General features: G+C 38.0%; 1 protein-coding gene across 1 annotated transcript in view; it reads right to left on the reverse strand.

The window, feature by feature from the left end:
• The window catches only part of Pcdh15 (protocadherin related 15), an 864,688-nt gene that overhangs the window by 421,802 nt on the left and 422,698 nt on the right, over positions 1 to 20,188 (reverse strand). Inside the window, exon 5 of the mRNA XM_050142799.1 lies at positions 12,291 to 12,356. Coding sequence (XP_049998756.1) covers positions 12,291 to 12,356 — 66 coding nt within the window. The remainder of the gene's footprint in view (positions 1 to 12,290; positions 12,357 to 20,188) is intronic.

The following is a 20,188-nucleotide window of genomic DNA, read 5'->3' on the forward strand; positions in this document are numbered from 1 at the left end:
GCCGCGTGTCCGTCTCTTCCTTTTGCGTCTCGTCTATCCTGTGTTTGTCCACACACCCACGCCGCCGCCGTTTTTAAAGGAATAATACAAGTGACAAGCACTTGGCATATTTTAACTTAAAAAAAAAAAACAGTGAAATATCTTCATCTTCTAAAAAGGAAAATAAATTTCTGTATACAGTTGGCACTAATAAAATTCCTAATATAAATATACCAGCTAACAGGTAAATATATAAAAAATATTTTGTAATATGTTTTTATTAATTACCTTTAAATTAACCTTTAAAAATTCAAAACAATGTACCTTTGTTTAGTAGTATTTAAATTTTAATTAATATGCAATCATATCACTTCTCCTCATCTCTGTTCTCCCTTCAACACCTTCAGTGCCCCCTCCCTACAACCTTCCACATATCTCCACACCATTCTCTCCTATTTTGATGACCTACATTTATTATTACTGTTGCAAATATATGCATAAATATATAAACGCAACTTGCTGAGCCCACTTAGTTTTCTGTTTCTTATATTTATTTAAAATGTATTATAAAAACCAGGGGAACATTTTTACGACACAAAAAGGCAGTTGCATCTATAAACTCACAGGTGTGGTGACAACATGCAGAAAAACAACACAAGCTAAAGCCAGAAAAACTCCAGTACGGAGAAGGACAATAGGCATGTAGTTCAATCCCTATATGAGAAGCTATTGGGAGAGGGAGAGTCAGTATTCTTTAGCAATATAGTCCCTGGAAGACTGACCACACTCCAATAGAAGGCTAGATATTTAGTAGTATATGGACAACATAAATTGGACTTGATTGCTAGAAAGAAAGAAAGAAAGAAAGAAAGAAGAAAGATAGAAAGGAAGGAAGGAAGGAAGGAAGGAAGGAAGGAAGGAAGGAAGGAAGGAAGGAAGAAGGACGTAAGGATGGGTGGGGCAGGGGAGGTAGATCAGGAAGGAATTGGGGGAAGGTTAATATGATCAAAGTATATTGTGTGAAATACTTAAAATACAATAAAAATAAGAAAAATACTGCTGTAGAATTTCCTATCACCAGTAGCCTTTAAGTTACCTGCCCACTTTGGCATCTTATACTATATATGCCAACGTAAAGCACAAGTCTGGCCTCTTTTCCACTGCGGGGCTTGGTTGCTGTTCCCCATACTGACAAAGGATTATGATCTGTGAGTCTACCCCTAAATAAATAGCCTTTTATTATATTCAATTCTGAGCTAGCGTGGGATTTCTTTTTTAGCGTTCTTCTTTAAAATACATTTTTTCAAATTATTTATTGCTTTATTCAGTAGTCTATTGATGAAGATTAAAGAAATTTAAACTATGACATAGACATTGTCCCAGAATCACATGTATAGAGCAGATGCTAAATAAACAATGGGCCTTAGGATGTTGAGAAAGAAATAATTCCAGTGCTCTGCTATGTAAGGCTAGAGACAACTTCTTGAAGTTGGAAAGGGGCATGGTTCTATTTTCTTGTTCTCAGGAGTAAATCTGATAATGTTCTCAAAGTGGTTGCTTTTAGCCACTTCAAAATCCGTTTTCAGAAAGGAGACGAGAGAAGAGAGAGGAGAAGAAAGAAAGTGATGACATATGAATGAGCAGGAGGAGGTGGCAGGGAAGGAGTAGGACAATGTTCTTTGGAGATGTCACGGCAATTGAAACAGTTAGAATTCTGCTTTTGATATTTAAGAATGTATATTATTAAGATCTCCCCACTTTCATTACTAAATTATCTCCAAAATAAATAATTTAAAATTCATTGAAAAAGAACTGTTGGACTTAAAAAATCTAATTTTCCCTATGTGAGCAAGGTTGGTTATAAAACTATATAATAACTGGTTTACATTATACTTGCCCTAATGATCAAATTTTAACTAGTATACATCACTCAGTATTCTCTAAGATCTAGTTTAAAAAATCTCTTTAATAAAAGCATTTCTACTCCCGTAAGAGTCATGTCATGTATCCTAAAAACAATAGGATAATTTTGCAGAGGGCAGACTTCTTGAATACAAGAAGTGGGCCATGTCTTGCAAAAGACAGAATTCATCTTTACACACAAAATAAGAGATAAGAAGGCATATAAGACTGCCAGAAGACAGAGAGATGATTATATATATTCAAGAAATTGGTCACCAAAGGAACAAACAATCCAATAAAAAAATGGGGTATAGACCTAAACAGAGAACTCTCAACAGAGGAATCTAAAATGGCTGAAAGACACTTAAGGAAATGCTCAACATCCTTAGCCATCAGAGAAATGAAAATCAAAACAAGTCTGAGATTCCATCTTACACCTGTAAGAATGACCAAGATATAAAACACTGATGATAACTTATGCTGGAGACGTTGTGGGGTAAAGGGAACACTTCTGCATTGCTGGTGTAAGTTCAAACTAATACAGCTTGTTTGCATGTCAGTATGGCTATTTCTCAGAAAATTAGGAAAAACCTATTTCAAGACCCAGAAATGTCACTTTTGGGTTTATATCCAAAGGATACTTAATTGTGCCACAAGTACATGAGCTCAACTATGTTCATAGCAGCATTGCTTGTCATAGTCAGAACATGGAAACAACCTAAATGTCCCTTTACCAAAGAATAGAGAAGTAAAATGTGGTACATTTACACACAGCAGAAAACAATAAAGATATCTTGAAATTTGCAGGCAAATGGATGGATCTAGAAAGCATCATATTGAGTGAGGTAACCCAGACCCAAAAAGAAAGCAGCATGCAATTCACAATATAAAGAACCTAGACAACAATGAGGACCCTAATAGAGACATACTTGGATCTAATCTACATGGGAAGTAGAAAAAGACTAGATCTCTTGCATAAATTGGGAGCATGGAAACCATGGGAGACGGTAGAAGGGGAGGATAGAGGAAGGAAGGGGAGTGGAGAAAAATATATTGCTCAATAAAAACAATTTTAAAAAAAGAGGGCATGGAAGAAAAGTGTAGTGGGACATTCAAGTCAAGCACACTCAGCTGCTAGACAGAAAAATGTGAATTTTAGGTTTCAGTAAAGAGTTTTTTAAATAAATACATTTTAAAATATTTTTCTATATGAATCATAAACAAGCGGCAGGGTGCTAAATAAAGCTGCAGTGCGGTCCTCGTGCCACAGCTTAATTTATAATCTTCCTAGTTGTGGTCATCCTAAATCATTATATTGTCTTTATTGGAGTCTCACAGTCAAGCACCAGCATATGCAAGTTCTGGGAGGGCTGATGTTCATTTTGGTAATTAGCAAAATATGTGTCACCCATTAAACTGAGGATGAGCAATGGGCAAATCTCAGAAGTTCTTGTCCTGGAAGTAAACCAAGAAAGACATTATGGGTTTCTCTAGCGCTCATCCTGTTTATTTTTTATATAACTCTTTATTTAGTTTATTATAGAACCCTTGGCAGGAAGACAGACAGACAGACAGACAGTATCATGATGGTTCTGTGGAAAGACCGGGTCCATATAGCAGAGTGAAGTTCTCTTCTTATATGTTTTAGGGGAAGGGGGATCTATACCATGTGATTGATAGGCACTTTATATGTTTGTGGTCAATTGTCTTTGATGGCTGCCATCTGGGAGGGCAGGATTCTGTTTACAACATGGGCTATGAAGGTGAGAAGAGCAAGACTCTAGAACTATATATCAATGGGCTAATTTTGCAAAATGGCATGGCCCTGGCTAATACTGAGTGAGCAGTTAAGTGCCATTTATTCCGGTGATGGCTGGAGAGTAATTGTGGGTTTTGAGGTCATGTTAATGAGTGTCTGGATAGAAGTACAGGTCTTGGGGGCCTGTGCTGTGTCAGACACGTTGTGGGATTAGAATGAACTAGCACAGACCCACCTCTGTCTCTCGGGGTTGTAACCTAATACAGGATTTAAAAATTATTCTAATTTTTTTAAAGGTAAAATGTACTCTCAGTTTATAGGAAAAGTAGCTCAATGTTCCCTTTCTGTCTCTCCCTAGATCGTGGCTGAAAGGCTGAGTTCAACATGTCCCGGGTCTTTGTTAATGTTAATACAGTGACGTAAGTTATTCACATAATAAGACATTTCTCTCGCTTAGGGAAGCAATGACTGCAGTGTCACAGAAACTCGGTCCCAGAATGAAGAAGGCACACTTTCCTGCGACCTTCATTTTAACCAAGAATATTTTCAGACGTTGAAATTTAAATCAAAAGCGGATAGGATAAATTCACATTACTGTTTAGTGCTGGGGGCAACAGTAATTCAACAGCATGCATTTATAAGACTGGAGCTCCAAGGATGACCTGTGCAGCCTGGCGCAAGAAGAAAGACTGACATAGGATCATATAACTGCTTAATTCATAACAGCCATTCAGCTGATCTCCACAAAAAATAAATATGTTGTACATGAAACAGTGATTTCTAATCAGGGAAATAATAAGGTCAGCAGCTTACTGTTACATGAAATGATAATAATTATCTATAATTTCAGATGGTTGATATTTTAGTCTCCTCTCAATGTAATCATGAATTTTAAATGATTTTGACTGTAAAAAAGAAAGCAAAAATATTGGCAGGTAGTTAAAAAGTGCAAGAAAAAACAAATGTCCCATGAGTTTTCTCAACATTTTGAAGTTGTCATAATGACATAAATAGTATTTCTACTCTGGGGACTCAGCGTAGATAAAATTAAATGGTATTAACTTACAGGAACCCACCCACAGTGGAGCATTATTTCAAAGACATTAAGATTCAAGATGTCAAAAGGATATTCAACCAATGCAAACAAGGCCTTTTTATACTCATTTATCATTACAGGACAGAAATCCCAATAGAGGTATAAATTAATCCTGATAGATTAAAATATCAAAATTAACATGAAATTATATTCTATAAAACTCACTCACTACCTGGAAACTCATACTATTCAATCTACCACCACTGAGATGGTCACTAAGTCTTTTCTAGGGCAACATTTCAAGTTACTGGCTGCGGTTGCCAGTGTCTTCAGAACCCTAAATAAACATAATTGAACTCTTTAGGTCAGTGGCTTGGTAGGGCTTCTTCACGCATGTGCACACCTTGCCATTGTCACAGTACTAAGACGAACCACTAACTAAGCACATTTGCCAACAGTTCTATCAGGACATACATCTCCAAAGGTGACCATTTTACCAAGTGGAGTGCAGATATTTCCAAGTAGTTATCTGAAATGCGGTTCTACTAGAATCATATCTTACCTCTGGATTAGCAATATTTTGAATACAATGTCATATAATTAAGTAATCGATGGTTGATTTTGATGCCACAACTTTGCCCAACTTGTATTCACCTGCTGTTAATTTATGATTGAAAACGCCCAGTGTTCACCTAGGACCTTAGCTTCTGTTACCAGTGGTGGTGACACCAGTGAGCCACACTCTATGGCTTCATGTAGGAGCCATGTGGCTCTGTATTTGCACTCAGAATTGTGGCGAACAAGACTGTTGAGAGATGGGTAAGAGAAAGATTCTCTGTACTACAGGCTGCTAGATGAGTTCAACATCAATGAGAAATTAATAACATCGAAGACTTTGATGGCGAATGTGCATGCATGGCATCCGTCAGAACCACTCTTCTAGCCTCATCCAAACACAACAGCTGTCAGTCATCTGCCACTCAGGTTCCTTCGTGAAGTCTGGATTTGTTTATCCTATGAGTAGTATAACGTTTCTAAAGACACAACCTCGTATCTCCAGTCTTTGCTGTTCAGGGCTGTACTCAGCACACTGCTTCCCTATATCCTTATCGTTCTCTGTATTCTTGCTGTCCTCTCCATTTTCTCCTGGTCATCTACCCCTAGCCCTTGTGTGGATGCTCTGCCCTATTTTTTTCGTGATACTCCCCAGTACAATTCTGTACTCCACATGACAACGCCAGGATATATACATAACTACACTTCAATAAGAGGTCTAAATAAACAACTTAACACGTGCGTGAGCAGCTGACATAACGACAGGCTGTCGTGTGCTTTTATTCAGCTGTTTGGAATAAGAAAATGAGAATGCAAGCAAGAAGTCTCCTTCATGCATGTTCTGTTGCAATCAAGTTGATGGGAAGTTAAAGGTAGAAACATGGATGTATGGATAAACGTGGTTTTGATTGGCAACCCACTCAGCTACATAAATACGCACAGGTAAAATCACTGATGAGCATTTTCATACATTTTCCAAAGTAAATAAAGGAATAATAGTAAAACACCAGGAAAAGCAAAAAAACTAGCTGCCAAAACATCTAAGTAATCAAAAGAATAGTTCGGTGATAATCACATCATTACTGGAAACTGAGGACCAAATTTTCCATAAAATATAGAAAAAATACAGAATGCATAAAGCAGAAACATGCAAACTAAAAGAAACTAACCAAGTAGAACAAGATACCTACCATCTCCATCTCCAAAATAAATAAACCAAAACCAAAGAAAACAAAATGCTCTATTCTCCAAAATAATCATCTCTATTCTCCAAAATAATAAAAATAAATAAATAAACAAACTTATCTCTGATAAACACACTGGCAAGTAATTTTGATAGATTTTAAAGAAAGTGTGTTGCCACAACAATTGATTATCCACCATCAAATTGCCAGCTCTGAACACATATATACAGGCAACACTATGCAGATAAACAAGTTATATTTGAGAATATGTACACATAGGCATGTAATAACAATTAATGAAAAGCGAGGGCCGGTAATTTGAGACAGAGGAAGTAGGAATATAGGGGAGGGTTTAGAGGGAGGAAGGGAAAGGGAGAGATGATGTGGTTGTGTTATAATTTTAAAAATACAACAAAAAAGAAAGTCTGCTGGGTATGATAGGTTGGTACATTTCCATATTCTACTTAACAAGCCCATTTGTAAAGCTGAGAGTACTTCAGTGATGCATTGGATAACAATATCCAAAACCATTATTACTGAAAGTGTTGTGATTAGGACATTTCTTTATTTGATATAAAGAGCAAGTGTACACTGCTTGCTTGAAATTATGTAAAGGAAACACATAGATTTCTAAAGTACGTATAGATTGAATTGAGTCAGTCACTACTTTAGTGTTGCTTGATCCGAATGTGAAAAGTACATGTGGCTGAAATACTGCAGGAATTATTGGGCACATAAGCATTTTCTTAATTGCTATGGGAGGCACTTTGAGACTACAGCACTTCCAAAGTTGATGGCATTATTGGGTTTCCTCAAGCGATTGCTAGGAACCTACATATTGTTGATTTCTATAATCTTTTCAAAGGTGAGAATTTCGACCCATTTCACATTCTCTGTGTCCTTAAGGGAAAATTCACAGCGTAATTCTCAGAACACCCGAATCACTAATCTGCCCTCTGATCCCAAGGACCACAAAATTCTCAATGCTACGTGTGAATGTAACTCGGAAGAGAAATGACATGGGCTGAGGGCGAGCATAATCTAAAGCCTCCAGAAAGTGGAAGTAAGGACAGCTAATCCTGGAGACCCATGCTTAAGATGGGTCTTGGAAAGACCCGCCAGGTGCTCCACTTCAAACCTAACAACTTAACTGCACTGCATCTGCCAGCCACTGTGTCTAAATGATCTCTGCCTATGCACTAGGGACTGTAATACCAAACAAGCCAAACCTAAGCAGTGTAGTGGATGGACAAAGAGAATTTCGACCCATTTCACAAAGAGAAAGGGGAATCTCATAACAATGCAGCCCTAAACATGTGCCTAAACATGGGAGATCTCTGATTTTTTCTGTTATTTTAATTGACATCTCTTGGGAGCTGTGAAGCCCTTAGATCCTGAATTTCTGGTAAACAACTTGTAATGCTTGCAGCTGCTCTGAGCACGAGGCCCTCAGGAGTTCCTGATGGCAGAGGAGTGGTTTCTGGTGGGTTTGGCTGGGGCGTGGCTATCGGTTAAGGATCTCTATATAAGCGTCTCTGGTACACAATAAAGGGGGCATTCTTGTTCAAGGATGACCCATCTCTGTCTGTGTGTCTTTATGTGTTTCAGTCTCCAGTCCCTTGCCTGGTTCACGAACTGTTCAAAACCAGTGTCAGGGCCACTGAGTTGCATAGGAACATTTTGTTTTACAAGGAATCAATCATTAGATTAGGCTGACTGGCTCATGTGGAGAATTTCCTACTCTAGTGAAAAACTATGGTAGTAATGTTATTTCCTACAGGTTACAAGTGACCAACCCCCTCTCTTATTTTGTGTGGTAGTACCCTGGCCATTCTTGTCACCACTGGTTTGATATTCCTACAGTTTATGCAAATGAAAGAATTACTCTATCTAGCCACTGCCATGATGGCTGATGACTTAAATGCTGCATTTATAGAAAGTCACTCACTGTAATAGTTTCACTTAAGAGTAATGGGGTATATGTGCTACGTGATTCAGTTTGACATAATTCAGGCTTCCTTTTATAATGCACATAGTTAACATCAATATTAGAATAAAAAAGCACGTACATAGCAGCAGAACCTGATGCGTCTTTCCTTAAATACGATAGATAACTGCAAATTAACATTTTCATCATCTTTAATAATCATAAGACTAGAATCATAAAATTTAAAGTGCAATGAAGCAGTCATTAATATTTACAGTTATCTCTCTCCATAACAAAATACTTCAGCTCGGAGGTCATTTTTATACTTTGCCTGCTTTGTGTGTGTCTTCTTTTCCTCCTACTGTGGCCATTCTCTTATTTCCTAAAATCCCTTTGTTTACTTGAACATACAGCCAAAACTGAAGATATGACTAATTTGAGAAAATACAGAGCTTTCTGAACTTCTAATAAACTTAGAAACCATTTGAGGAGATAAATAACAGTTTTTTTTTTTTATTTACGAATACTTCAAAACCTTCCTCTTTTCTTGTCAGTTCAGCTGCACTTGCAGACAGATGTTACCGCTGACCTTTCGGGAAGCATCCTCCTACACGAATGGAACACGCAGAATGCGCAGCCCTGTACACAGCCTCCTGGTGATGGACACAGCCAAATGGTTTCGCATGACAACAGCCATCACACAATAGTAATCATGAGAGCAGTTAAATATATGGGGGAGCCTGACATGATAATTTTATAATTCACAGGAAAATGATTCCTTCATCATTGTGAGCTGCTTTCACTGTAAACAAAGTAATTCAGAGAGACTTGATGATGAGTTGGGTAGGAAATAGAGCAATGCTGATGGATGAGTTTGAAATCAGGCTTTTAATGTTAGGTAGCAGCCACCAAACCGCTAAAGTTATACAAAGGCTCATTCTTTTTTTCTGCAGTTAGAAATGTTAAGACTCTACAACCTTATAGAATAAAATAAGATATTTTTTTCTGAGTTATCCAAATGTTAGAACTACTATGTTGCATCAAAAATTTGACATTGACATGGACTAACTTACAAGCATATTATAATATCATATCTATATTATAATATCGTATCTATTTCAATACATTGTAAGATGGCACGATCCTTGTAAATTAGCCTCAAGAAGTTTTTGTCTTTGTTTTTTGAGCAGAGTGTCACTATGTAGCCCTGACTAGCCTGAAACTTGCTAGTAGCTAAGGCTGACCTTGAACTCATCGCCAAATTTTTAGTTTCTTTTGTTACAATTTGTCTCTAAGTGAAGAATCTCTTGTAAAGAACTCTAGTTTTTGTTTATTTAAAATTGTCTTTTGTTAATTCCAATTTTGTTAGTAACTAGTCTTTGATTGAGAATTATCCCACAGTTTTGTGTAAATATACTGAGAGAGAGAGAGAGAGAGAGAGAGAGAGAGAGAGAGAGAGAGAGAGAGAGAGAGAACTAACTTTCTCTGGCTGACAATAGTTTTGCAGAGCAATGTGGCAAATGCACTTGCTGAGTTACCATAATACATACTTAACCATAAAAGAACAGTTCTTTCAAATGCACATGTAGGAAATACAAACTCTGATTCATCTCCAACAGAATTTTATATATTTTTCAACAGCTTATGATTTGAGTCATCTATCTTATTTAAATGTGGAATGCACATAAGTACCATAGATGCTTGATTTGAAATAATTGTATGATTATAGAAATTTGATAGTGGGAGGGAATGAGAGAGTGAGGGGGAGGGAGAAAAAGAGGAATACAAAATTATCAAATCATAGCTACTACTGTTTTATATTAGTGGTTTATCTTTAACTCGTTGAAAAGGCCATGACCCAGACTGGGCTCAGGTAAGAGCCTCAATATTTATAAAATATTTGCAAACATTTTCCCATTTGCTGGATCCTGGAAAATCAGGATACATAAGAATTTATTTTCAGTTCCTCTGGAAATAGGAAAGAAGAAATTGACACAGTGTTTCATATCAGGACTAAAAATACCTGGGTTAATGGGAAGTCTTTTGGGTTTCCTAGACTATGAACGCCATGTCTTGAGCTGTGCCCTGAGATTCTCACAGGGAAGGGGATTGTGCACATGACAGGCTCTGGCAGAGATGCATCTGATCTCAACAGTTTTATAAATTTCGTGTAAAAAGAAAAAAATGCAAAACATTTACTGTCGGTTGATATTTATACCGTGTGTTGATGCTCAAACAGCTTTGGCAGCAGTCTGAGGACTTGGCAGGTTTTGTAAAATATGTCAAGAAAGAAGCACAACATCCTCATGCTGCCTTAAACAGCAGAGCTAACCTCTCTTCATACACCAGTGAGGCCTTGACAATCTCTCCCAGCACCGTAAAGAGAGCCAGGGCTCAGTTAGCACTAGTGGAGACAGGCACCCGTACTGTGGCAGGACGACCTGCAAGCCCTGTAGAGTCACACGCTAGTGCAACTTCCTTTAGTAAAAGCAACTATTTTATTTTAGCTCAGTTTTAAGTACAAAGGAATTGGTTAAAAATAAGGAAAGACATACATAGACATTCTGGCATGTTCATTAGCTTCATTCTTCTGCTTAAAAAGTCAAACATGCATCTTCAAGAAATATAGGTTTGCTCTGAATAGAAATAGTTAACTTTAAGAAAAGCAAAGATCTACTTATAAAAAAGAGTCTCTTCCTATTACAGCACTTTAATACATTTTTTTCCTTTGTATATAATTATAATTTAGTTCCAACTTATTCAAGCTGGCCACAATTACTCACTCCATATGTTTTCATTGTAGATGGATGGAATTAATTTTTAAATAACAAAATACATTTTCATAATTACCTAATATGTTAAAAATAGCGTTTGTTCTTAACATTTTTTAAAGGGAGGCCAGCGACAGTGCAGATACTCCGACTACTTACAAAGACCGTGGATGAAAGGAGAACTTAATAGTGATTTCTCAGGTAAGTCAAAGGGGCAGCCATCAAAAATAAATCCATAATGAACTGTAGGTTATTGTTATAATGTTATGTTGCTTTAATGCTGGTTAATGTTCTCAAAGCATGTCTCAACAGAATTTGAGGGGGAAAACCCCATTTTTTTCAATGAGTCTCTTGACACAATTCCTTTTTTAAAGTGTAATTCCAGAAGAAAACTCTCTTAGGACAGGAAGCACACTGGCAACAACCCAGGAAAATCACTTAGATGGACAGTGGAGAAAATGCTCAGAACACTCTCACCCAGGATGGCCCCAAACATCATCTCCATATGACCGAGAGAGGAGGGTGTTTTATGACTATTTTAAAAGTTAAAATACATGAAGAGTGAGAGTTCCGGAACAAAATTGCATATATTTTTGATTTTGAGAAAGCATATTGTTTTATATACTGCAGGATGGTTTGATATTATTCCTAATGACTGCAGACAGGATGAACAAAGTCAATGTTCGGGCTACTTCCCTGTTGGCAGCATTAGCTCTCTTTCCACTCCACGTGGATTCCCTGCTACCCAGGCTCAACCACTGTGTCTCACTGTGTCTTCATCTTTACGAGATTCCATATAGCACTTACAGTGTGCTTCCTTCTTTGGAGGAACACACTGCATTTCAGTCAGATGGTTCTACGTGTGACTGTCGATTCTCCCTATTTACAGAAGCATCCCAGCACATATACGATTCATGCTTGTGCTAACTCAGATAGGTCACTGCTCATACAGAGCTAAAAACTATATTCATCACCAGAGTCCTTTGTGACATAACGAAATGAGGCAGTTCTAGAAGTGATATATTGGAAAGCCTTGGACAGAAAATTAGAGATGAATCATTTATGGGCTTTGATTAAAAACATTTTTATGTGAAGTCTCTGATCATATCAAACGAAATGTTAAATAAAAAAGGAATTCTTATTAGAGAAAGTAGTGGTAAACACAGGACTCACTCACCATTCCGGCTCTCTTCATCAATGGCCACGATGGTAGCTGGTGGGCCTCCCCTAGCTAGTTTGCAATCTAGAGAAAAGATAATCAAAGACTATAATTGACAAGTGCACAAGAACTTACTCAAGATATAGAGTGATATTTAAAAACTACAACCAACTCAATATACAACATTCCAAGTGTTTCACTAGTAAAAGAAAACATTTTCGAAGGCCCACACAAGTTCTACGACACCAAACCAAACACTGCTTAAACCTTTACTGTGAAACCAACAAAGATGACTGACTGGGAAACAGTCCTTCTGGACAGAGCTAATGGAATGGTAATTTGACACAGAGACATAACATAGAGAAATGATTACCTAGATAAACCATGAGAAAGCTTCGCAACAGAAACAAACATAATTGGAAATTAATTGTGATAAAGGGTATAATTAAAGAGAGTAGATGGAATTTTAATAATGCTCTAAAAACAATAAAGGGAAAATGGACAAGCAAGGGGTGCCATGAGGTGGGGGTTATTTTAAGTCACCTTACCCTCATATTGCCAGTCTGGAGTCAAAGTACAGAATCAGCAGTGGGAGCAGATCAGAAAACAGAAGAAAGAAAGGAAGAAAGGATACATGTATATATTTAGCGAGAAGTTTACAGATACGGAAAATTCATTCTATGATAATAGATGAATTACCTAATGATTTGTGGGAAAGGAATACATCATATTTTATAATACCAATGTAATATTAACATGAAAATTAGATAACTTATACATCCAATAATTAGCATAGAATTATTAGCAGTGACAATAACATAAAATACATGTATACAGGGTTTTTAATTTCTTATAGAGTTTTTATCTTTACATTGAAATCTTTGGAGTAATGGCTATCAATCAGAAATGGTCATGAATTCATGTTTTAAGCACTTATCTCACCTCATTGAATATTACTCAATAATGGCTCTAAAAATAATACTATAACATCCTCAAGTTAAATATGAATGCTAAGTTCTCAAGCTGCCACGTGTACATTTCAGAGGTAAAAGACCCTCTCTGGAGAAACCAATAGGCTAATGCGGATTTATGACACACGGATACGCATGTTGGAAAGTAATGTGATACACGTGGCTAACATGTATGTGCTATCTGGAAGCAATTTCAAGATTTTCTCATAAAAAAGTGTTTCCTGCCTTTTATGCATGCCGGCCCAGGTTATACAGTCTTTAGAAACCCAGTACTGTGAGGTAAGTGTGCATTTTCTCTTTTGAACTGAAAAGGCTGTGAGCTCTGCAGCTTTTTCTCATCTTTGTCAGTCTCTTCAGAGTTCCTGCCATGACAGATACACAGAATGGGTAAAACCGTCACATTCTAGGGTGAAAACTGGAAGAGGAAGAAAGGTATCTAATTAATAAGATATTCAACAGGCAGAATGGAAGAAAAGGGAAGAAATTAACATATGTAACTACTAAACTTTAACTGGTTTGCTTCTTGTTTATAACTAGCAAGATGGCTCAACTGGAAAAGGCGCTTGCCGCCAAGCCTAAAAACCTTAAATCTATATATGTGAAGCGGTGGAAAATGAGCCAGATCCCTCAAGTTGTAGGAACGTGATCACTATTCATGTAATGACATGCGTAGGCCCACAATAAGGACAAGCAAGTAATTAAATAAAAATTAAAACATTTTAAAGAAAGGAGAGATCTTAACATAGCTAAACCAAAACCAAAAGGGAAAAACCAAAAAAAAAAAATAGAAAGGAAGAAGAAGGAGGAAGAGAGGAGGAGGAGGAGGAGGAGGAGGAGGAGGAGGAGGAGGGAGAAAGAGAAAGAGAGAGAGATTTTTATACCCAGGCCTAGTTGGTCCACAATCCCTGGTTCAAGGATCATTTCCTAGACATACTTAAACATATATGTTTAATGTTTTAATCTTCTGGAAGTTCATTTTTCCCTTGTCTTTCCCCATAGTAGTAGAAAAGCCACAAAGTAAGGGTTTAACTCAACTTTTTCTAAGTTAGATCCTTTATCGGGCTCCCATTTTCCAATACCCATTACCATGTCCAACTGATACTTCAGGATTGGCCCAAGCCCATTTTTACTTTATTAATTTTAAACTCGGAACACCAATGTGTTTGTCAGACACCTAATCTATCAATAACACTATTCAAAGCAGCTCAAGTGTTTGTTTTGAAATGATGCATTCATGAAAGTATAATTAGCTCTGAAATGCACGAAAACATTTTTAATAACAAGTTTATTTAAAATCGTCTTGAGAAGAAAATAATATTGGATAGAATAGATAAGGACTTTTTGAGTGTAAAATACCCTAATTGAAATCAAAGGGAACACTAGGAGGCAATTTGAACTTGGCTGTTCTCTATGGCCTGTGAAGAACCCACCTGCCATGAGAAGGGTGAGTTAGCTGGTGGTGAGGAATCCTGGGAAATGGGCTTCTCCCGTCCGTTTACTTTACTCTTCACCATATTGGTTAAACCACTTATTTATCTTCCATTGTGAAAAATTTCAACCTCTTAGGGCCTTACATATTTCTAACATCTCCTTTGCTACTAAATGTGAGGTGTGGATGCCAACACCTGGATGAAGGTGGCTTGTTCTACAGACATGTCATCACGCTAAATGTATGCCAGCCATCCGTCAATGATCTTATACAGCTGGTTGGTTGGTTTGAGAATCAGAAGGAAGTCCTAGACTGACATGTCATGAAAGGCGTGAATCCCAAGACTGGGTGCTTGGACTGCACCCCAAGGACCATTCATGCTTAGTTACTTACTGAAATCCTTATTCTGAAGAGGAGGCAGCCTGGGAAGAGCATTCAATTCTAAAGATTTCAATTCATATAAAACACTTATTTCAGTAAAGTTCAGAGTTATTCGCTTTTGTTGTGTACTGACATAAAAATGGCTCTTCCTACTAGTTTTCTGGGAGTTCTATTGCCCAGATAATGTCTGTACCTGAAATTCTGAAGCAGAGTTCTAAAATAAAAAGTCAGCTGTTACTTCATCTTAGGCCCAGGCTGGTCTCTTTCGGTCACCTTGGCATGGTGAATGTCAATAATTCATGCCAACTCCTGGGAGAAGTCACCTATGCCCCTCTCAATTCCTGTGTTTCCCTCCAGGGCCACACTAGCAAGTCTGAATGTAATTCATGAAAGACATCTTTTCATATGTGATGATTTCCATCTCCAGACCTATCAGAGGATACCTAACTGTTTTCTATAATAGGTAGTCACAAGTTTGCTTCCTACAGGAAAACATGTCCCAACATTTTATGTTAACTTTTTATCTTTAACATGGTGGTCTTTGGCAAATGAAAATATTCTTTTAAAAATGCCTAAATCTGGGATCTTGGGGGTGGGGTGGGAGGGGGTAAGGGGAGATGGGGAGAGAAAAGTGAGAAGGGAAGGTTGGGGGGAACTTGGGAAACGGGATGTTTGGGATAAAGGAAGGTTGGATAGGGGAGCAGGGAAGCACATATCTTAATTAAGGGAGCCATCTTAGGGTCAGCAAGAGATTTGGTGCTAGAGGGGCTCCCAGGTGCCCAGGGCGATGTCCCCAGTTAGTTCCTGGGGCAGCTGAGGACAGAGAACCTGAAATGACCCTATCCTATAGTCATACTGATGAATATCTTGCATATCACCATAGAACCTTCATCTGGAGATGGATGGAGATAGAGACAGAGACCCACACTGGAGCACCGGACTGAGCTCCCAATGTCCCAAGGAGGAGCAGAAGGAGGGAGAATATGAGCAAAGAAGTCAGGACCACGAGGGGTGCACCCACCCACGGAGACAGTGGGGCTGATCTATTGTGAGCTCACCAAGACCAGCAGGACTGCGACTGAAAAAGCATGGGATAAAACCGGACTCTCTGAATATGGCGGACAATGAGGGCTGCTGAGAAGCCAAGGACAATGCCACTGGGTTTTGATCCTACTTCATGTTCTGGCTTTGTGGGAGCCTAGCCAGTTTGGATGTTCACCTTCCTAGACCAGGATGGAGCGGGGAGGACTTTGGACTTTCCACAGGGCAGGGAACCCTGACTGCCCCTCAGACTGGGGGGGGAGGGGGAGAGGAGAGGGAGGAGGAGGGGAAAAGGGAGACGGGGAGGGAAATGGGAGGCGGGGAGGAGGCGGAAATTTTTTTTCAATAAAAAATTATATTAAAAAATGCCTAAATACATATAATATCCATTTCCTGTTCCCCAAGACTCAGGAACCTTCATGGAAAGGGAACCTCCTGAAAGGTTATAAGAGTCAGAAGTGGTCAATAACACTAAGAAAATAGTGACTTTTGTACACAACGGGGAAGTTACCCTTGTGAACTTACAGCAATTCTGACAGTTTACACAAGAAATGTGCCCTTTCAAGCCAGAAACAAATATTAGCATAGATGGAATAGGGGATGGGCATGAAAACCCACCCCTAGCTGAGGAACTATTTAATCGATGATGGGAGAAGAAGAGTGAATTTTGTTGATGATGTGACCCTGGTAAGTCAACCACACGCCAGGAGAGACCCACTCCCAAGACTATTTGCCCAACGCAAACTGGACTCCACAGGAAAAGAAAGTAAATAAAAGAAGAAGAAATGTCAAAGTTGGGTGGGGAGGGTGGAAAGGGTGGTAATAGGAAGTGTTGAGCAAGGTAGGATGAATATGCTCAAAACACATTATATGAAATTCTCAAAGAAATAATAAAATTGTTGAAAATGACTAATCATTTATTTCAGATTAAAAGTATTTTGGTGGCCTAGAACTCAATGCATTATAATATTTTAGAGGAAAAAAATATGTTAAATGACCTACCAGATGCTAAAAGCATAAATCCTTTCCCTAGCTCTCAAGTGCAATTAGTGCATGTTCCAACTACAGGCCGAATCCAGGTGTTTTCTTCTTCTTAGTTCTTTCTCTTTCATCCAGAGCTAACCTCAAGACGCGCTGACGTTGCATGATTTTATTGCTCTTTTCTTTCTTTCTTTCTTTCTTTCTTTCTTTCTTTCTTTCTTTCTTTCCTTCCTTTCTTCCATCCTTCTTTCTTTTCCCATTTTTTACTCTTTGTGACCCATATGTCCTTCACTTGCATCTTCTACTGATGTCAACTTATGCTTCACTTTGCCAGGAAAACCTTTGCTGGCCCCTGACTTGGTAGGAGACCCTGATGCGCCCTCTTATAATTGCCTGTATCATCATAGCAATTTGAAATAATCTGATGTCAGGCACAGAAAATCTGGTGAAATCCTAGACCTATATAATCCTATAGTGTGTCTTACAGATAAGACCACTTTATAAATTAACATTTCCTTTGGCCTCTTAACCTTTAAAATTTTCTAAAGTACAATAAACTGGGAAAAGATAGAAATTCACTCGTTGTCTAAGGACAGGACTGTTGTTATGTCTATAACCAGAGGGTCTCCATTTCTCTAAAAAGGGAGAACATGCTTCCTTGCTACCATTATTCATAGCCTCCACTGGAGATTCATACACTGACTATCTGGTTGTCTGGATGAAACACATATTATGGAATAAGTTACTCTGTCAGCAGTGAGGAAGTCTTTTGCATCATGATTCTGCTGAATTGTGCCGTAAGCAAATAATGCATAAAGATTTCTGATACCCAGACTTTATAAAACCTGAATGATGGCACACCCCTGAAACTCTAGATAGACTGAGATTTGTAATATAGCTTATATTAGTCACTTCCTTATCAGTATTATATAATTATCTGACCATATTAGATTCACCAAAGTTTTTAACTTATTATAATTATTTGATACAATTGTTAAATTAGAGAATTTTCATCTCTGTGGCAAACAAATACAAATTCAATTCACTCATCTAATCTTTAAGTTCAGTCATTTCTAGTTGAGATTGATAGTTAGTGAAGTGTATTATGCTTTGACATTTGAAATCTAATGTTTAATAATCTAATATGAAATAGATGGGGCATCGCTATTAAAGCTTTTTCAATGTTGACTTTATTCTAATATGTACACTGGAGATTCATTATGTTGTTAAGCTTATTTTGCACATTAATCAAATTGTCTTCGTTCTTTTGAAATTTTTAAAGAGAATTTTTAAAATTTGAATTTTTAAAGAGACCATTACAGAAGACCACAGCCAAAGAAAATGCAGAGTTGTGGAGCCCAGTCCAAATGGATACAACTACAAAACAATTCTCACACCTAAGGCTCAGGGGACATAGGGGAAGATGGAGTGGCAAGATTGTAAGAGTCAGAGGATCAGTGAGTTTGCTGTGAGATATTTAAAATTGTACTTAAACATCTTTGATTTATACATAAGCAGGGAAATTGCTGGAGGGAGAAGAAAATGTATTTCATATGGCTAGAAGATAAACTTTCATTATATGCAGGTAGCAGAAGTTAACAGTTTTACATTATGCTATTTAATAGTTTATTTTTATTAATCAAAGTCAATTTACATGCATATACTCCATACTGGCCACTCTTACCTCCCACATCCCTGCCATCCCTGTCCACACTAGCTCCCACAAATCTCCATCACATTTAGACTTTGTTTTTGTGACCCACTGATTTTATCAGGGCTAGTGTCTTAGTTAGGGGTTTCTATTCCTGTGATAAATACCATGACCAAAAAGCAGCTTGGGAAGGAAAGAAAACATTTTGCTTACACTTACTAATGGTCATAATCCAAAAAGAGTTAGGACAGGAACACAAACAGGAGAGGAACCTGGTGGCAGCAGTTGATGCAGAGACCATTGATGGGTGTTGCTTAATGAGTTGCTCAGCCTGGTTTCTTATACCACAGGACCACACTCCCACAATGTACTGGGCCCACCCACATCAATCACTAATTCTGAAAATACCATTCCGGGTTGCCTACAGTTCAATCTTATGAAGGCATTTTTTTGTGTGTGTGTGTGTTGAGGTCCCCCCCCCCCTCTCAGATGAGGCAAATTTACAGAAATTTCTTCAGCACAACTAGCCGTGTGATAATGGATTTAGAACAACCCTTTGTAGTCCAGTGGGCTCAGAAATTTGTATAAAATGAAAGAAACTGATTATTCCTTTCAGGAAGTCTGTCAAAAGCCCATAGTTCAAAGGTAGAGGGTTGGGCTCTTAGAGCACCCCCCCCCTTCTTTGACTGAATGTGGATAGGGATGTTCCTGTGTGAGTCCAGTGGAGATAACTATAGTTGTTAACTAACAACTACTATTTAACTATTAATTAACAACTCGTTATTGCAATGGTTGCAGAGTCTGGCAGTCTGTAGTCCTTCACCTTATCTTCCTGCTCCAATATACGTGTCTCCCCTCGTCTACAATGCTCCCTGAGTCTTAGAGAGGGTGATATAGTGACTTGTTGAGGGTGGGGAGATGTTGCTTATTCTCTGCATCTTGGGCAGCTATGAGTCTCTTTGATCTTTATGCTATAGAGAATTAACTTTGAGGTTCAAGTATCAAAAGGGAAACATCTAGGGAGGAACAGACAGGGATTGGGGCAGAAAACAGTGAATCAAGGAAATCTGTAAAAGTGGTAAAATATCAACGAACACAAGACTGTTCGCTGTTTCCCTATTCATTTCATCTTGTTATCTCAGGGTTTCCCTGGACACAGTAGCTGATTATAATCTGCATAGGGTCAGCAAGCCAGAAAGCGAGTGCTGGCAATTCTGAACATGGAATTCCAACCCCCCAATAAATTAGCTTCTCTTCGTATGACACCAGAGGGACAAAGTGCTAGCGATGTCTTTGTATGTCACCAGCTTAAATGTGACATTTTGCCATTTAATGAATAATCTCTTCCTGCATCATAACCACTTCAAAGAACAAAATAGAAGGTGATTCCAATCAGAAGTCTGATGTGATCCATTCTGAGCAGAAAAAAAAAATTCTTACTGGCAAGTTATACATGCATATG

Source organism: Alexandromys fortis, unplaced genomic scaffold (genome assembly GCF_014885135.2).
Source record: "Alexandromys fortis isolate MF-2015 unplaced genomic scaffold, M_Fortis_MF-2015_v1.1 scaffold_9, whole genome shotgun sequence".
NCBI classification, from domain to species: Eukaryota; Metazoa; Chordata; class Mammalia; order Rodentia; family Cricetidae; genus Alexandromys; species Alexandromys fortis.